Here is a 19,293-nt window from a genome sequence, read left to right as displayed (position 1 = left end):
ATTCTTAGCCGGTCTGGAAGACTATAGTGCAGCTTATATTGATGATATTACTGTCTTTAGCTCCACCTGGGAAGATCACCTGGTCCACCTGAAACATGTTTTGGAGGCCCTGCAGAAGGCAGGCCTAACTATCAAGGCTACTAAGTGCCAGATAGGTTGTGTACCTGCGCCTCCTTGTAGATGGAGGCCAGGTTCAAGTATTGCAGAGAAACATCCAGACCATAATGGACTGGGTTGCTCCAACCACCCAGACTCAGGTCAGAGCTTTCTTAAGCCTGACTGGGTACTATAGAAGATTTGTCAAGGGTTATGGTTCCATAGTGACACCCATGAATGACCTAACTTCTAAAAGAATGCCAAAGAAAGTTCCGTGGACAGTCAGCTGTCAAAAGGCATTTGATGACCTGAAGCAGGCCATGTGCACTGCACTAATTCGGCAAAGTCCTAACTACTCGAAAGAATTCATTGTCCAAATAGATGCATTTGAGTTGGGGGTAGGGACTGTGCTATCACAATTAAATGATGAAGGTCAGGACCAGCCAGCAGCTTTTATTAGCAGAAGGCTGATCCCTAGAGAGAAACGTTAGTCAGCTATTGAGAGGGAGGCCTTTGCTGTGGTTTGGGCTCTGAAGAAGCTGAGGCCATACATATTTGGCACTCACTTCACAGTTCAGACAGACCATAAGCCCCTCTTATGGCCACAACAGATGAAAGATGAAAACTCCAAACTTTTGAGGTGGTCCATTTCCCTACAGGGGATGAATATACAGTGGAACATAGACCTGGGAGTAACCATGACAATGCAGATGAACTCTCCAGATATTTCCACTTAGAACATGAAGACTCAACTGGCCAAAGTTAGTTTAATGTCCCTGCGTTTTTTTTTTGGGGGGGGGGGTTGTGTAGGAGAGTAGGATCTGCTTCCTATGGTTACCACCACTTTGTGCTGTGTTTCACTGGTTTATCGACTTTAGTCTGGCTGTGACCCTGCTAATCAGGACCACAGCCTAGCTGTTCTCTCTCTAAATTGGTAACCTGTACATTAGGTACACTCCAGATTGGTTTCTGGGTTACCCTTGTGAGTCCCTAGTATATGGTACCTTAGGTACCAAGGGCATAGGTACCCCAGAGGCCTACCAGGGGCTGAAGCATGTATTATGCCACCCCTTGGAAGCCTTCCAAAATGGCACCACAGATCGATCTGCACTTGCAGCCTGGGTAAGGTGGTATAAGCACCCCTTACTTATATATAGTATACCTATATTTACCTATAAATATAGACACATATTATCCTATAAGTCACTCCTATGGCAGGCCTTGACAATCCTGAAGGCAGAGTTCTTGGTTTTGTGTGCGAGGGTGCCCTAGCATGAGCTGAGCCCCTCTGCAGCTTTAGGAATCCCTTCCTTATAGCTGTTCTATGATATAGCCATACCATATACTCTTAAGTGCGTTATAATCCTTGCGGTTAATGCTAACTTTGGAATGGCTTTATCAAAACATGTCGTGTTTGGTGTCAAACACTTTGGAATACTACCCCCCACCAGTTCTGGCGGCGGGGGTAGCATTCCACCCTTCTAGAGGGAGAACACATGTACACACTTACTTACCCGGTAAATGTTTAAAAGAGCCTCAGCATCACAAAATGGATGCTGCTGCCACAGACACGAGTCTGACCTCCTGCTGCTCGACGAAACTCCGGCAGGGGAGGCCTGGACAATAGGTTTCCTGTCCGGGGAGGTGCCAGCACCTCCCCAGACAGGCTTTAGTGTATTGGGGCATGCATTCAGTGAATTATTTTCAGACACTGCCTGGTGCACACAAGGTGTCCCATGCATTTCCCAGTTCAAACCGGTTGCTGGGGCACTCAGCCGCAGTTCCGGCGCAAAACTGGACAAAGGGGAAGGGGTTTACCCACCCCCTCCCCAGGTCCTCCCATAGGTGGGACCCTAGGGTTAGTCCAACCCGTAAACTTAGTATAAGTATAGGAACCCAGTCCCTAGGACTTAAGATTACCCTGGACGAAACTCTGAAACATAAATCTTGGACCTTCGACATTCCATATCGACTGGAAGATGGAAGAAATCTCCCTTGGGTCACGGAGTGACTCCCCTATTCAAACAGGCACCAAAGAAGCATCTTGCCGGTCTGCATTTTCAAGGCTCCCAATGTATCCCGAAGAATCTGTGACACAGGACATGGACTTCCAGACATCTCGAGGCTGACATGAGTCCGCAGCAAAGCTGAGACCTGTAGCTATCATGAGAGACATGGGACTGAAACTCCTCGGAATCCTGCACATTTGCTAGTGCATCAACTTCCCGAGCTTTCCTGTAGTTTTGCATTGGGCTACTTGTAGTCCAAGCCCTGAGCACCTTGTTGTTTGTCATGCCTCGAAGATTGTGCCTACACTCCACGAGTGTTCCGTGGGGCCGCTTTCAGCATTTCCGCTCAAGGCGCCTTCGTGATACCTAGTCCGTTTGCTAGTGAGTCCCCACGAAGGAATCTACTTTGTTTCTAGGGCTACTCTGGTTGCTCCAGACGAGCCCTGATTCCCCTCCAAAGGGTGAGTCCCTCAGACCTTTCTGGTCTGCACCAAAGCCAATCTTGTCATCTTGCGTGGGTTGCTGTTGTCAAGGCTTGTTGGGTCCAATCCAGATACCAATGCTGCAGCACTCAACATCCTACGTGGGCCAGCTCAAATCCAGCTCCTGGTCATCGTCAATGCCTCCTGGACCTCCTGGCTGAAGAGTCAAACTTCACCTACTTCACTTGAAAGCACCCGACATCGGCTGGTTTCTTCCTGTCACCATCCTGGTCACTGGCTAGTGACCCAGACTCTGTCCCCTCTGCTTTCAGGTTCTTCAGATCCCCGATCCATCCTTGGATCCATCCGGACACTTTTCTCCTGGTCGCCTGCAGCACTTCTTTGCAGCTCTCCATTGGAATCGACGACGAAACCCGACACAAAAAGACACCAATGCACCCGGCTTCCCTGGGTGAGGTAACACGAGTATTTCGGTGCGCCCGTGGGTCTTGACTCTCGAAGTGTCCAGTACTGAAAGGGTTTTACCGTAGTCCACTATTAAGTGTCTTTATTTTTTAAAACTGTAACTTTAACTGTCTCCAAAGAAGTCAATGGTGATTAGCTGCTGTGTTTAGACACTGCACGCATCTCCCGTGGGTCTCCTGCGTCCCTACCTTGGGTGGTTCCTGGTTGCCCCAGTGGTTCTACAGGCTCTAGACTCGGTCTCTGTGTTGAGAGCGGTACTTATACAACTTTCTTAGTATATGGTTTGTGAGGCCCCTAGGGCAAAACGTATACTGTGCTAATTTACTTTGTGCTATTTAAGTTCTTGTATTGTACTTTTGCCTCTAGCCTCATAAAGAGACTAGAGGGGTTGTGTTTAGAATAAATACATATATTTTATATATATACCTGGTGTGGTGTACTTCCATTTGATCATTCAAGAGATTATAGACTGGTAAAACAAGCTGCTTTACATTCCTTCAAGCCTTAGCCTGAAGGCTGCTCTCCACAGCTACCACTAGGATAGCTTTCTATAAAGGTTGTCTAAACCTACCATCAATAAGGGTCGTTTGGACTGGTGCAAGGTGCCCACTAGAATAGTGGACAAAATATGCCAGGCCAACTTCTCACAATCCCCATTTCATAGAGGTCTATTTAGAACAGTGCACTAATCAGCACCCTGAAAGTATTACACTCTGCGATATCAGTAGATCTGAGTGCAGTAATACCTAATGGAAAACCCTGTAAAACTCAGAATGCGAGCCTAATACCTCTATTATGTGATCTGTAGGTATCTCAATTTGGCCATAAACAAGTGTTTGTGTTGGACCTGGGATACTAAGCACCAAGCTTCGTGGGGACACTACACTCTAGTTTTCCCTTTTCCTTAAACAAAGTTCACTAGAAAAATACCTTGCAAAATATGTACGAAGGACAGCAGGCTGAAATGTGGAACAACGTACAGGAATTAATGCAAAATCATTTATACTAGCATGTGTTGTTAATTTTTCAGTGGCCATCTCACATCGGCCCTCGGCCCTTCAATTGTCAATCTTCACAGTATCAGTTCTTGGAATGAGGACCTAACTGAATTTATCACATCGCATTGCTTCGTCTAAGGCCTTCATTCGAGTAATGCCATTTTTGCACATCACTAATTCCTTACCCACAATTACAGCTACAAAGAGAATAGCTGATTCTGGAATGTAGAATTACAGGACCATTCAGAGTTATCTGGGAAATGGCAAATAGTCATAGTAATCCGTATTTATCTACTGATTTCCACAGGTAATTCCCGCCTTTCAGTAAGTTTTCCAGGCGACAATTTCACCACGTGTTTCTTGGTGATAAGTGTGCATGGAAAAGAAAGCAAGGGTGCAATATTCCAGCACAACTAGGAACCTTGATTTGATGTCAAGGTAGAGGCGCATATTATGTGCAATGTCTCCTTACTCAGTGTCTACAAATAATCAAGCCTGATTCTCAAAGATTTTTTATGAGTCCATGTGTCGAAGTAGTACTCATGGCTAACACCTGGAAATTAAGTAAAGATAAGACAAGATCAAATCATAGCAAAATCTTTGTTATTCGGACCCACAATTTCAATTTTTTGTTTAACTTTGTTTTATTGAGTTTCAGGCAGCTAAATAGACAACTTACAGACCCCATGCCGTCCCGTTTTCGGTCAATTGAATACCTCCCCCTACCCGGATCCAACCCAGCCACCCTGCATCTCTGAAGTCCCTTGCTAGATAAGCAATGTGCAAACTCAAAGTAACAAATTCCCCAACCCCCTTGTCAGCACCCCCCCCCCCAGATCCGGTGACCGGTTTGCTCTCTTCATATCGTGTTGGGTAAGCGCACGAGAGGGTCAAAGTGTGTCTTCCCTCAGGTGGTTTCCCCTGTTTGTGAGGTGTCGGTCAGTCGTAGGAGGCAAAGATATTTCAGGCATGTGATGTCATTGAATTCTAGCGCTAGTAGAGATAGTAAAGGGCACCATATAGTGTTAAAGGAGGCAGTGGAGTGTGTAAGGTTGTCTTGTATATGCCCCATACCGATAATGTACCATAACTTGTACAGTCATCCCGTGTGCGTAGGGCGGGTCTGTGTAGCCCACAGCGATAGGATGCGTTGAACAGCTGCACCCAATGCCAGCCCTATATGTCTCCCCCTAAGGGATTTCAGTGGGAATGTACATGCGTTGGCCAACACCAGGAGTGTGTAGGCAGGAAAGCAAAGTATTTCAGTGTCAAATTGTTTGTCGATGTCATCAAGAACTGCCGTCCTATATCCCGTCACTTACCGGCATGCCCATAATAGGTGGGTCAATGTACCCTCTTCGTCAAAGTCCCTCCAGCATGTCGGACTGTGGTCAGGGTTACCCCTGCTCAGTTTGACTGGTGTTAAGTACCAATAAGTGGCCACTTTGACCGCTGCTTCCCCGCTTGCCGTGTTCATGGCAGTGTTGTTTGCCTTGTAGTATATGGCTTGCCATTCCCTTTCAGAGAGGTCTCTCCCCAACTCCCTCTCCCAGCGTTTCTCTCCGGCGGCCGGCCGTGGGGGAGCCAGAGGACAGATCATCTTATATGGTATGGTAATCAGCTTTTGATCTGATTGTTTGGTAAGAAGCCATTTCTCATAGGTCGTTAGCTTTCTACCTACCATTGGGCACACCTCCGGCTGCGTTAACCAGTGCCTGATTTGGAAGTACTGGAACCGTTTTGGGTCAGTGATGTCATATAGCTGTGGTAAGTCAGAGAATTTAAGGAACCCATCGAGGTCAAATAGGTGTCCCGTGGATTTGCACACTGAGGCCCGTCACTGCGGGAACGCTCGCCTTTCCAGCCCTGGCATAAATTCGGGGTTTTCAAATAGTGGTGTGAGCGGCGAGGGAAAGGAGGTAAGCCCCCTCTTAGTCGCTACAGTGTCCCATACTTGCAACACTGTGCAGGTGATTGGAGATTTGTTGAGGTACAGCGGCCTATCGGGTTGCTTCAAGAAGGGTATCTTCCAGAGGGATAACCGCGCCATCGCTCTGTCCTGGAAGAGCCACCTCTTCTCGCACTCGGGTTGACTTCATTCTACTAAGTATCTGAGTTGCGCCGCCCGAAAGTAGTTCAGTATGTTGGGGATCCCTAGTCCCCCCTCGTCAGGAGGTCGATAAGAGAGGTCTCTGCGGATCCGTGGCCGTTTTCCGGCCCAGATAAAGTGTTGCACTGCTTCTTGCAGCTTACGAATGGAGCCTATGAGGGGCTCAACTGGAATGGTTTGGAAGGTGTATAGTATTTTGGGTAAGATAGACATCTTTACAGCAGCGATACGGCCAAGAAGTGACAAAGGTTGCTTCTGCCATCTTCTTAAATCTCTGAGTATTTGGGAGGTCAGGTTAGTATAGTTCTGGGTGACTGTCTGCTCAGTGGATGGGGCTAGGACTATCCCTAGGTATGGGATCGAAGCGTGAAGCTGAAGATCCCCATATTCCTGGGTTGCGCCTCTTAGCATATTTTCATTGAGACCTAGAGGTAGGAGCATCGATTTCCCCATATTTATTTTAAAGCCGGACACACTCCCAAATGTCGTCAGCTCCCGCAGGAAGGCCGGCACTGAATGTGTGGGTGTTTCAAGAGCTGCCAAGATGTCATCTGCGTATAGACTGAATAGACTGATCGTGTGTTGTTCCACTCCGAAGGGAATACCGGAGATTTCAGGGTTGTCACAGATCCTCTGTCCGAGGGGCTCCACATAGAGTGCGAAGAGGAGACAGTGGGCATCCCTGCCTTGTGCCCTGTCTAATGTTGAATGGTTGTGAGCTTGTGCCATTGACTCGTATCATCGCCCTCAGCTTATCGTAGCAGGCTCTAAATCGGTCCCCGATGCCAAAATGTGCCAGTGTTTTATATAAAAAGCCCCAGTCCACCCTGTTGAACGCCTTTTCTATCGACAGTAACATGGCGTCCATCCCTGTATAGTGGGCCTTATCTATGAGATACATGAGGTGTTTAGTATTGTCGCTGCATTGTCTGTTTGGGATGAAGCCCGATTGGTCTGGTTAAATGATACCAGGTAATCGTGGTCCGAGTCTGGCTGCGAGGACCCCTGAAAAAAGTTTTAGGTCTAAGTTGAGGAGGGATATTGGACTGTGGGCGGCACATTGGGTGACGTCCTTCCCCGGTTTAGGCAACACAATTATGTCTGCCTCCAGCATGTCTGAGGGGATAGATCTGGGTCCCTGAAAGGAATTAGAAAGTCGGGTTCTAATCGGTTACAGGAGCGGGAAAAAAGTTTTATAAAAACCCGCCAAGTAGCCATCTGGCCCAGGGGATTTCAAGGGTTTAAGGCGGGAATTCTCTCCGATCACTTCCTCGATCCTAATAGGCGCGTCTAGTGCTGCGGCTCCTGGTGCATTGATAGCTGTCGTCGCCGCCTGTAGGAGATAGGCCTCCCCGCCAGTATTGATTTTCGAGTCTTTGCTGTAGAGAGAGGCATAGAAGTCCAGAAAGGCCTCCGCTATCTGGTCGTCGTTTCCCACCATTTCTCCCTGGGCATTGTAGAGGGCTGCAATTTTAGACCGATGAACACGGGCTCTGAGTTTGCGTGTGAGGAGACACCCTGTTTTGTCTACTCCTACATAGTATGCATGCTTAAGCCGCAGGGCTGCATACTCAGCTCTGTCGAGGTCAAGGCCTGCAAGCTGCACCCTGGCCGCCTTTAATTGACGCCATATCCTGGGGGCTCCCGTTCGACTATGCACTCTCTCTAATTTCACTACCGTAGCGTTGAGTGACTGCCTTTTTTCCCTATGTGCTCCATTTTCTGCCACAGAAATAGTTATCAGTTCCTCCCTCACTACTGCTTTAAGGGCCCCCCACAGTGCTGTCAGGGCTGTGTCAGTATTATCGTTGGTCATGAGGTAGTCAGTGATGCATTTTTGCATCTGTTGGGCTACCTCCTTTCTTTGTAATAAGGCCTCCCACAGTCGCCACCTCCCCTTTGGTGTTCGAGTCTGAGGGACGACGCTAGTCACCGATACAGCGTCGTGGTCAGAAAGTGCAGCTGGGATAATGTCTACCTCGTCTACTAGTCTATTAATCTCAGAGGACCCGATAAAGTGGTCTAGACTGGCGTTTGTGTGGTGCACATGCGAGTAAAAGGAGTACTGTGTGCTCTGGGGGTGGGCCTCCTGCCAAAGATCCACCAATCCCCTGCGACTCAGCCAGTTTCTCCCCTCTGCTGATATTGCTCCTGTGGAGCCATAGCAATGGCTCGACCTATCTTTCTCTGGGTCCATGGCCTGGTTGAAATCGCCTCCCACTAAGACCTGCCTGTTTTGAGGGCTTAGAATCTCTGACAGAGCTCCCTTGAGAAAAGTTTCTTGACCTGAGTTGGGGCGTAAACGAACCCTACAAGCATGGAAGTGCCTCCCACCTCCATCATATATGCCAGCAGCCGGCCTTTGATCCCTGCCACCTTGTCGTCCACCTTGCCCTGGAAGTGCCTAGCCACCAATATAGCTACCCCGCTTTCTTATCTGTAGTAGAGGAGTAAAATTGGGAAAAGCCTGTGACTTAATTCTGTGCCAGTCTCTGGACAATAGATGTGTTTCTTGCAGGAGACATATCAAAGCTACAGAGTTCTCAAGATTAGGCAAGATAGCTCGCCATTTAACGGGGTTATTTAACCCCTTCTTCACATTAAGGGTGATAATGTGTATGGTAGGTCACAACATGATGTCTAGGTGAGCTGGGATGGACTTGTCAGTGGGAGTCTGCCATTGCCAGTTGCCCCGCATGGACCCCCTCCATGGATAGCACACTAGTTCCTCCCCCTCCCCCCTACCCCCTTTCTCTCACCTGAACCCCAACTGCCCCCTCATACCAAGTCCCTTCCATGCCCCTCCCTCCCAGATGCCCCTCCTTCCCCCCCTAATCCCAACTGAGCACTCCCAACAGTTTACCATTGTCCAATGCCTGCCATCCATTGCCGCAGGTATTTGGTGAGGAAAGATCGGGGTCACCGTGTTACCCAGCCAACCCTGCCCACCCCCCCAGCCAGCTGTAGTTCAGTGCGTATGAATCCCCATGGGTTGCTCAAGTTCACTCAGGAGTTGATGTGTCCCGTGACACCACTTCCAGGGCCGATGCCCTTTATTGTGACATAGTTGCGTGATCCGTCTACGACTCACTCTTTGCCATCCCCCCCACCGATCGTAGTGAAGGGCAGGGGGAAGCCTCCGAACTGCGGTGTGCTAGTCCCAGAAGTTCACAAGTCTCTTGGAGCGATCGCAGCTGATGTAATTTACCATTCCATTTAAAGATCAAGCGGAAGGGGTGGCCCACCGAATATGGCACTCCTTTGTCCTTCAAGAAGGTGGTCACTTCTCTAAATGCTTTCCTCTTTTGCAGAGTGATGGAGGCCAGGTCCTGATAGAGGGCTATGGAGTGACCTTGGTATTTGAGGGGTTGTTTCAGCCATGCCTCTTGAAGTATGCGCTCCTTCAAAGGGAAGTCCAGTAGAAAAACCAGAATGTCTGGGGGAGGGGCCGCCGCTTGCCTCCCCACTCCCACCCTGTGTGCTCAATCGATACAGATCTCAAAGTCTGGGGTCTCATCCTGGATCTCGCTGAATAGGCCTGGGAGGTATATGGCAATATCCGCACTTCTTCTCATTGCGGGACCCCTCAGACGCGGATGTCATTGCGTCGTGACCGATTTTCCAGGCCTTTGGTGTGCACCTGTAAGTCCACCTGCTGATTCTTGAGGCGCACGATTTCTTGCTGCAGGAGCTCTACCTCCTAATTTTTGGACTGTTTGCCATTCTCAATGGCGGAGACACGCTCCCCCAGCTCTGCGACATCTCGGCGTATCGCCTTCACTTATCCTGCTACCTCCTGTTTAAGTGTCTGAAAATCTTCACGAAGAGTGTTGAAAAGGGTTTCAAGAAATGCCCGAGTGATAGGCACTTCCCCTTGCTCTCGTTCTGCGTGTGGTGTTGAGGCCGGTGGAGTAAGCCCCCCTCTGTCCCCTGCCATGGAGCCTTTAGTGAGCATTTCCTTCAGCGATCGCTCTCCCTTCTTCCTCATTTTGGCCATTGTTAGGCCCTTCGACTTTTGGTCCAGAACTTCTGTTTACTGCTTACGCAGGTGCTGCTAGGGAACACCTGGCGCTTCTTTTCCAGGCCTTGCCCCAGGGAAGCGCTTGTGCACCTACGAAGTGACCTCCCCACTGGGGCACCCACTTGCGGGCTGCCCTGTGGCTCACATTTGGTTGGAGGGAAAGGCCAGCTGGTGCGCCGCTCCCCCATAGTTCTCTTCCGTTGATGCGTTGCGGCCTTGCCGCCCTGTGTGGTCTTCTTGGTTTTGGCAACTTGTTAGGCCCCTGGCCCCGTCAGACTCTCCCGCTTTGCCGCCCGAGGCTGTGGGTCGTCGTGCGCAACACTCTCAGGGCATCCCCTGAAGTCGGCTCGGGTATCTCAATAGACCACCGCCTCATAGGCTATGTCCGTATACCGGTGGGTCCCCTCACTCCTGTTGTTGCTGAATATTGCGACTGGTTATTGGCCCCCGGTATTAGCTCCCCCTCGTGGGGGCCACGCCGCGCGGTACCTGGCACTGTGTGTCATCACGGCTGGGTTGGGTCTTGGTAGTTGGTCTGTGTGGGTCTGTGTCCAGTGTGCGTACCCACTGGCCACGCAGCCTTTCTTGGTACTCCGTCTCACTATAGATCGTTGTTGTGCTCAGTGGAGGGGGCCCGCTAGCTCGGCCCGACTACCGTGTGGGCTGCGCATCCCTTAACTGCTCATGAAAGAATCCTCCTTTGGTGGGCCCCACAACATCGGACCCACGGCCTGAAGTCTCGCTGCTCCCCTCCCCGAAGCGGACACTGTGCTGTGTAGGACTCCACTGAGGATAGTGGTACCGGACCCTTTGCTTGCATAGACCCACCAGCCACGTGCCTGGAATTCATGCTGCCGTCGAGGTAAGGGCCACTAGCTCGCACTCACCACCTTGTTGCTCCTCTAGGCCCGGTTCTCACCCGCCGATGTAGAGTATGGCCGCGTTGATGACCCCCTCTGCTGTTTCAGTCACTTTGCCGGCGGCTGCTTCTCTCTTGTCCCAAACGACAGCTGAAGTGCGGCTGCACTTCGAGCTGTGACCGCCGGTGTCCATCACTTGCCTGTGTAGGCCCACAAGCCTTGGCCTCAATTTTGGCGCTGTCAGGGTTGTCTTCCTTTGTCCGCTCTCCTCCAGCAGACACCTCGCCTCGCCTGTCCCAAATAGGGGATTGCTGTGCGGCTAGGCTCCTAGCTGCGGCCACCGAGGTCCATCACTTGCCTGTGTAGGCCTACAAGCCTCTGCCTCAATTTTGGTGCCGTCACGACTGTCGTCTCTTTTCAGCTTCCCTCCAGCAAACGAAACCCACCTCCTTTGCTGCCGGTTCGCCCTCACAGTATTGAGAGCGCCGCCTCGGGAGCCTGCTTCTGCTCTGGCGATACCCCCTCACCTTGAGAGCCTGGCGTCTGAAGGCTGCCTCTTCGCGTTGCGTGGCTCACGGCCTGGGCGCCATTTTCTCCAGAGAGCGCCGGGCTGCTTGGAAGGTCGATTTAGCGCCCACTGTCTTCTAAGCTGCTCCCTGCGATAGCGCTTTGCTCCCGCAAGCCTTGCCACCGTTTGCGGTGCACAGTTGCGGACTTTGCTGGTGAGATGGCTAGGAAAGGGGACTTGCGGCGAGGAGCCTCCGGATCCTGTGTCCGTTCAGGTCGCCATCTTGGCCACGCCCCGGACCCACTATTTTAGCAGACGATTCAGGATTACTTTAAATCCTTGATGAGTGGCATTAGTGAGATAGCATTAGGTAAAAGACTTTTAAATCTTCAGCACCCCCTCTGGAGCAGTTTAAGCAGAAACTTGCAAAACAATATGATAAACATTCAATATAGAGACCACAACAGTAATTTACTGCTTAGAATTTGTGCTGCGATTGAGTAAAACTATCGTGAGCTGGAAAATGGCACACTAGAACACGAATATAGCAAACTTCTAAAGATAGAAATGAAACCCATTCAATGGTCATATTTTAACATTTAAATGGAATAGTGCAACTGCCACACGGGAACGGAAGACGTTTACTGTGATGTGCATAATTGTTACGGCTCTGTATTAAGAATTTGAAAATGTGTGTTTAAAATTATGTGTATACTGTTCTTTGTGCTTTCATTTTGCGGGATATGTTGAAGCATGTACACTGCAATAGATGCCTAACTTCTCATACAGAATTCAAAGAATATAACCTTATAACTTTGTAATAGTTATGACTCTATAACTCACAAGAATCCTGCAGCATATGTATTGGAAAGATGGTTGGTGCCTCTAGCCCAGGCCGTCCCAACTCCCCCAAGCCACATCTTCTTCCCAGGTGTGTATGTGTTCACCACCTGTTTACAGAAGAAAAGGACTTTCATTAATGTTTTTCAATGCACTTTGGACAGTGACCTTGTGACACATTTTGTTTAGGAGTGACATTTAGTTTTTCTTTAATATCGGATAGCTAATTAAACAGGACTTTAGGAATCTTGGTACGAAATATATAACATTCGTTTAGCAGTCTGTAAGATTACACGAGAGATATAACATATATGCATTCTTCAGTATGTAATTTTCTTTAATACTTTTTTTTTCTCTTTTCATTCAACGTTGGGCAATACAAGCAGGTGCCATATAACCTGATGCTACAAAGATGGTGTTGCAGGGATAGTGGCATTTACCGCCTGTAGACAACCAGGGAAGATAGCAAAAGGAGTTGGGGAGACAGGCTTGGTAGGCTATGCATGGATTCCAGGAGAAATGTAACTGTCGTCTCAGGATCAGTGTGGCTGGACCTGAAAGGTGGGCTGAGGAGTTTTTACATGATGAAGAAGGTGTGGGCAATCCACGTAGCAGAAGTTGTGGCTGTACCAGCTATGAGTAAACACAAGATGATGGACGGAGTGCTGACACTTTCCAACCACTCTTCCCAAGTCACAGATCTAGGTTTAATCCATCAATCTTTTGCTCACAATGCCACCCCTGTTTTGGCCCACCCATATGCAAATCAGTCTTGACCCTGTTCCTCATGGGAACAGTCCAGCCTGAACTGTCAGGCCAGGTCCTCCCTGGACGGGAGACAAGCATCCTGTGACCGGTTTCCAGGTATTTCTCCCCATCAGCAAGGCTAGCTATTAATTATCTGTGAGAATGACAGGGAATGATTGGCCCTGGGTATCAATGAGGCTCACAGTTTTTACGGCAAGTATGTGGTTATTAGTCAGTTCAGTTCAAAAGCTTTATTCGGTTTGTGAAACAGACCATACAAGCGGAACACACATAAATGGCATATAAACTAACACAACAAAGTGACAAAAAAGGCAACAAGAACACGAGAGTTAAAAGTGATCAGAAGGAAGTTATGGCATATATAATGGGATGGGAATACTTATAAAGCATGGTTAAACAAATATGGGGATTCAGCAGTACAAAGACATAGATTAAAAGGGGCCCAATTCATTTATAATACATGATATGTGCTTAAACATTCAATGTATGGCACAAGAGTTAGTAGGTAAACTAGCAAAGCTAGATTAATGTACAGGCAGGAAACCATAGTAAGGGGAGCGAGACGCAATCCAGGGTGTCATAACTATGGTTATCCTGGCAGCTGTGCATGATTAAAATGTACAGACAGGGAGCCACGGTGAAAGCGAAACACTATCTCAATTATCAAGAACCATGGCTCTCCTGGCAGCTGTACATTTTAATATAAATGTGGCAACAAAGAAGCAGATATTCATGTCTTCTAGGGAACTAAGAAGCCGTAATGCATTCCTCGTTGAGCGAACCTTATGATTTAAAAAGATGGGCTTCAAATATAACGCCCTGAGGAAATGGTAAAATTTACAAAACAGTAAAAAATGACAGCAGCTTTGGCGGGAGACATTGTCACAAGGGCATACTAAATCCGATCTACGGTTCATCATAGGAAATGCAACAAGATGATGAACGATACCCAGACGTAAGCGTGTCAGGACAAACCGGTGAGAATTTCTGGTGACACCCGAGAGATAAGGTTGGAAGCCATCAAAAAGATTAAAATCCCGGTAGGATATCACGGTTTGCAACTTTCCTGACACCTTTGCTCGGCCTTCTTTCTTGTAATTCAAAAACCTTTGTTTGATGTCTTTTTTTGGAATCGAAACCGCAGAGACAGGGTCAAGAAAAATGTCAAGCTGAAACAGGAGATAAAACCAATAGTGTATATACTTAAGCCAGGTGATACGTGTAGAATAATCCAGCCTGAGACAGTCAAGAATAATCTCCTGGGTGAATTGGGTTTCGGACTTGGACCAAATTGAGCGCCAAAGCAGCAAGGGGCGCAGTGGTTATTAGTCAAATCATGATTGGTTGGGTGCTTAGGGAGAGGTAATCATTCAAAACCTCTAAAACGGATCCACGGATCACCAATATACCAATATAGCCCTATCACACCAACATTGATATTATTCACCAGTTAAGTAAATCTCATATTACAAAGTAGGCACAATAGTTATAACACAATATCATTTAATTATGGTATTTCTCTTCGAATCCAGCCAACACGTGTTTCGTCGTATGGGGTCAAAACCCACGACTTCCTCAGGGCTGGGGAGAAAACATACAGAAAACATCATGTAATCCCGCAATACATCGGGCTTAATGACAGAATAGTGCATCAAATATCATCCATGCAATGATGACATCCTCGGCCCAGGTGTATCTCATGTATGTGCTAATCAAAATGAGAATGGATCACTTGTCCTGCACAACCTTAGGTATGCAGGCAAAAAAAGGAGGAGGGGGTGTCCCGATCTAAAAGACCCTCATGCACGTGATGGGTATGATGGCGTCTAAAGCGGTATATCTTGATTCTCCGCTTTTGGATCACGTGTGTGCATAATCATTAGGTCGATCAAGTTATGCAGCCTCCACCAGGAGGTTCTTACCCAAGGTTGATGCAGTAGTGAGCCAGTGATAAGGAGTAAAAAGAATTTAAAAGGCCCGAAAGACCTGAAGGAAATTTTATTGGTCTGGTTTTAGGGTCTAGGTAACTCTTGAATTAGTGCATCTTGGAACTTGGTTATGAGTAGTAGGTGCACTTAGAGTGTAGAGGTCATAAGTAGTGGGGGGGGAGTTTAAAAATGGTCGACATGTTTCTGCCTCAATTGACTTGGTTAGGACTTACGGGCATTCATCAGGACCGTTAAGTGAATAACGTGAATAGAATATAAATAAGGTGCTCTCAAAAAGTGAAAAGAAATAGGGATGTTGACCTGTTTCTCTGTTATGAAGGTCTCAGTGTACCTGCGAAGAATAAACACAATTGTTTTGCAACACACACAAGGGAGGGAGGTACACGGGGAGACACACCAAGCAGAAATCTGCTTAACACATCTATCCATTGATAGAGTTCTTAAACAACTAAAAAATGGCAATACTTCATTTACCGGTTAGCAATCATGGCAGTGTCAACTCTCTCTTCAACACTCCAAACTCATGCAGAGGACTATAGCATGCTTGCAGTCGGTGATGCATGCAGATATTTACAACGTATTTAAAGGTGCAGAATCGATCTAAGCATTTTTTGTCTCCCTTAATAGGTGGTTGTGCAAAGAGAGTCAGTTCGTTATGTGTATTATCATGAACATTTACCAAAGCACCTTCCACTTGGTAACATGTGAAAATTCCGTAATGTGAAACAGATTTAAGACGACCGTTTCAAATGTGTCATCGTATGTGTGGTTTTCCAAGTGTGACCCTGACGGACCGTAGTCTGTTGTGGAACGCCATCGCAAAGTTGTTACCTAGCGCATATGGCTAACGCGCTCCAATCGGATGGTAGAGCCTCAGGGAGACTGGGGAAAAGAGACAATCTGATTAACGTTGTGTTTCATAATATACTTGCGATTAGTAGCGATCTCGTTCCTCCTACTTCGCTACCTATTACGCCCGTTCCTGGCGTCCACTGTGAACGCTGCTCATGCCGATCCGGAAACAATTCATTCTGTTTCCGGGTTGGCATTAAAAGGGCGGGGGTAATCTTGTGCGGTGATCCTATTGGTCTACACACATGTTGTCATGGTAATCTGGCGTACTTTCTTTTGAGTGAATTGGGACGCCGTCTTAACAATAAACATAGCACGGTTTGATTTTATATAAGGCACCTTGGGCCAAAATTACAACGTTAGTCAATTTATTGACATTGGTTATGTAGCTAGAGGGGTTTGTTAGGATATTATTTATTCGTGTCTAATCTTGTGCGTAGAAGCTAAGATTGGTAAATAGCATATCTAAAGTTGCTTTCTGACGACACACAGGGGAGTTGTTGTAATATGAGGAATAATACCATGTGTGATGCGTAGATGCCATACAGGTAGATATTTTGGAAGGATGGTTTCTAAGGCGCAGCAGGTGCCATGGTTATCAGACTTGGACATTAGTCACATGCTGACGTGTGTTGCAATAGGGAGGGGGTGTGATGGTTCTTTTGGAGGAACTCGACGTTCAATACAACGTTAATTACTATCATAAGTAATAATTAAATATTGTCTCGTGGGTACTTTGTGAATAAGTTTACACATCATATGGATTCTCAAGATGGTATTTAGTGAGTCAGTCGGTTTTTAGAAAAAATTGGAAGGTGTGTATGAAATTTTGAAATGAAGAGGGTAGCAGATTCTCAGACTGAGTGTTGTTACTTCATCTTCTCGCAAGGCTGAGCCATGGTATGTTATCATTCAGCCCTTCGCTATCAGTTCTGAGCCTATGCACCCATCTTTGCTCTTTCTCGAAGAGGTTTTTTTCTGCATTGCTGTCTTTGTTGGGCAAGGTCTCAAGAATGACCCATTGTAGATCTTGTACGGTATGGCCCTGTTCTAAATAATGGGTGGCCATTTTTGTAGTGCTCTTCTTGCATTTTACGTTGCTCCGGTGTTCACATAGTCTTTGTTTAGCCTTCCTGCATGTCATGCCGATGTATTTTTGGTTACATGGGCAGGTGATCATGTAGACCACATGTGTGGTGTTACAGTTCGTGTGGCTTCTCAGGGTCCATTTGAAGTCAGGTAACAGCTGTAATTCTTTTGTGGGTCTTGTGAGGCTACATACAGAGCATGAGCCGCACGGATAGTATCCTGTCACTTGTGGGTTGCCCCAGAAACTGGTCTGCTCTCTGGGTATTCTTGGGGCAGGTCTTGTGTGGACCAACATGTACTTGAGATTCCTAGTTCTCTTATTCGCAAACCTTGGTTTTGGCCATGAGAGTTTGCCTGATGTTAATATTCGCCAATTCTTATTGATGATCTTCTTTATGTTGTTCGTTATTGGGCTGTACGTGGTCACACATGTGAGGACTTCTTCCGGCGGTTTCTTGGGTGCATTCTCAAGCAGTGCCTCTCTGTTCTGATTTCCGGCACGTTTTTTACTATTATCAATAACCTTCCTTGGGTAGTCTCGCGCTTATAGTTTCTTGCAGAGATCGTTTGCTTGTGATTTATATTCAGAGGTATCGCTACAATTTCGCCGTAATCTCAAGAACTGGCTGTATGTTAGATTCTCTCTTAAAGGCCGGGGATGGAAGCTCTTGAAAGAGAGAAGGCTGTTCTTTGCAGTGGTCTTAAAGAAGGTTCGAGTCTGGAGAGTGTCAGCCTCGGCGTAGATGGTTACATCTAGGAAATCAATGCTCTTATTGTCTGCACAGTAAGTGAATTTCAGGCAATTGTCTCTCTGGTTGAGCCAAGTATGGAAATCTAGTAAGTTATTGTGGTCTCCTTGCCAGATGACAAAAATGTAATCTATGTACCGTTTCCAGAACAGTATCCGGTGATGAAAGGGGTTGTTACTCTCATTCAGAATGTGTAGGTCCTCGAAGGCGCTGACATAGAGTCCACCCAGGGTGCTGAAAACAGCCTAAGATGCAAGCACCCAGGTGTGGGGAGGTGTCGAGCCACTTATCCGTGTAAGCTGAGAGGTGACTTTGGTCCGGTACTGTGACAGCATGCTGCACACCCACAGCATGTGATGTAGATCTGTGTCTATAGTGTCAGATACAGTCTGCATTCGTCCCCAGGAAATACCAGTTCATCTTCACAGGAATGAGGTAAGCTCTTTGTAGTATAAAGATTTGTATTAGTTTGAAACTAGAGTTGCATGAGGCTGCAGCCGCGGCCCGTGGAGGGAGTTGCAGTGGAGCAGAGAGGCGGTGCAATTAATAAAACGAATTTCGTAGCACGCGCTGCATCGCATTTTGCGATGTAGGGCACACTATGAATTTTGTTTTATTTATTAAATTCTTTACTTACTTCCAATTTTCCATATGCCGGTTTTTAGCACCCCCCACCCTGCCCCTCCCCCGCCCCACCTCTCTGCCCCACCGTAACTCCCTCCAGGGGCAGCGGCTGTGAGGCTGTGGCTGGGTAGGCCAGAACCCTGTTCCATTCCCCATCTGTGAGCGGTCGTCCCGGTTTTACCTCCCATTTATCACAAATCACTGTCAGTGGGGTTTAGCTGTGATCCCAAAATGGCTCTCAACAGCTAACGAACGAGTCAGTGGCCGTTCCCATGGTATGTAAATGTTGAAAAGAACATGCGGTGGAGGTTCTGCATCTGTGATGCTTCAGGTGGTGTTCAGTGAGCGGGAGAGGACATGGTGCATCGGAAAATCCCCCGCAGAATATTGGTTGACAAGATCAACAAAGGGCATTAAGGGGCCATTGTAGAATAGGCCGCCCAGAGTTGTTATACCCCCTGCTTGCCATTTCTTTAAAGTTGACATCGATAATGGACCCCAGGTGCACGGGTAGCCAGTGTCGGATTAAACCCTGTGAAGGCCTATAGGCAGTGGAAATTTCGGGGACCCCCTCACAAATTATCTCCCAGTGCACACTTTAGTTGTATAACATTGAACTAAGTAGTGTGCACGTTGGCTGCTAAATGGAGGTGACTATCACTATTGCATGCCTGTAGTTTGCACCGAATTGTTTTTACAGACTGACATCTGCCAGGAAAAGAGCTTTTAAGAGACAAACTGTTATCTGAATCTTAGGCAGTGACTCTGGTTTATGTACTTAAAGTTGTTAATAGGTACAATATATTAATATAGTATTTTCTCTATAGCGTCTTTAATGTAAAGTTTTCATTTCTTAGAGTTGATTCATTTTTTTCAATTTTTGGCAACAATTAAAGAAAGCTCTACTGTAAT

General features: G+C 47.4%; 1 protein-coding gene across 1 annotated transcript in view; it reads right to left on the bottom strand.

Annotated features, from left to right (window-relative positions):
* HPSE2 (heparanase 2 (inactive)) overlaps nucleotides 1-19,293 on the bottom strand; it is a 1,420,589-nt gene that overhangs the window by 243,522 nt on the left and 1,157,774 nt on the right. Inside the window, exon 7 of the mRNA XM_078640469.1 lies at nucleotides 12,354-12,460. Coding sequence (XP_078496595.1) covers nucleotides 12,354-12,460 — 107 coding nt within the window. The remainder of the gene's footprint in view (nucleotides 1-12,353; nucleotides 12,461-19,293) is intronic.

This window comes from Lissotriton helveticus, chromosome 5_1, assembly GCF_964261635.1.
Source record: "Lissotriton helveticus chromosome 5_1, aLisHel1.1, whole genome shotgun sequence".
Taxonomy (NCBI): domain Eukaryota; kingdom Metazoa; phylum Chordata; class Amphibia; order Caudata; family Salamandridae; genus Lissotriton; species Lissotriton helveticus.
Note: the sequence above shows the minus strand (reverse complement) of the source record. Positions and strands in the feature narration are given on the sequence as shown.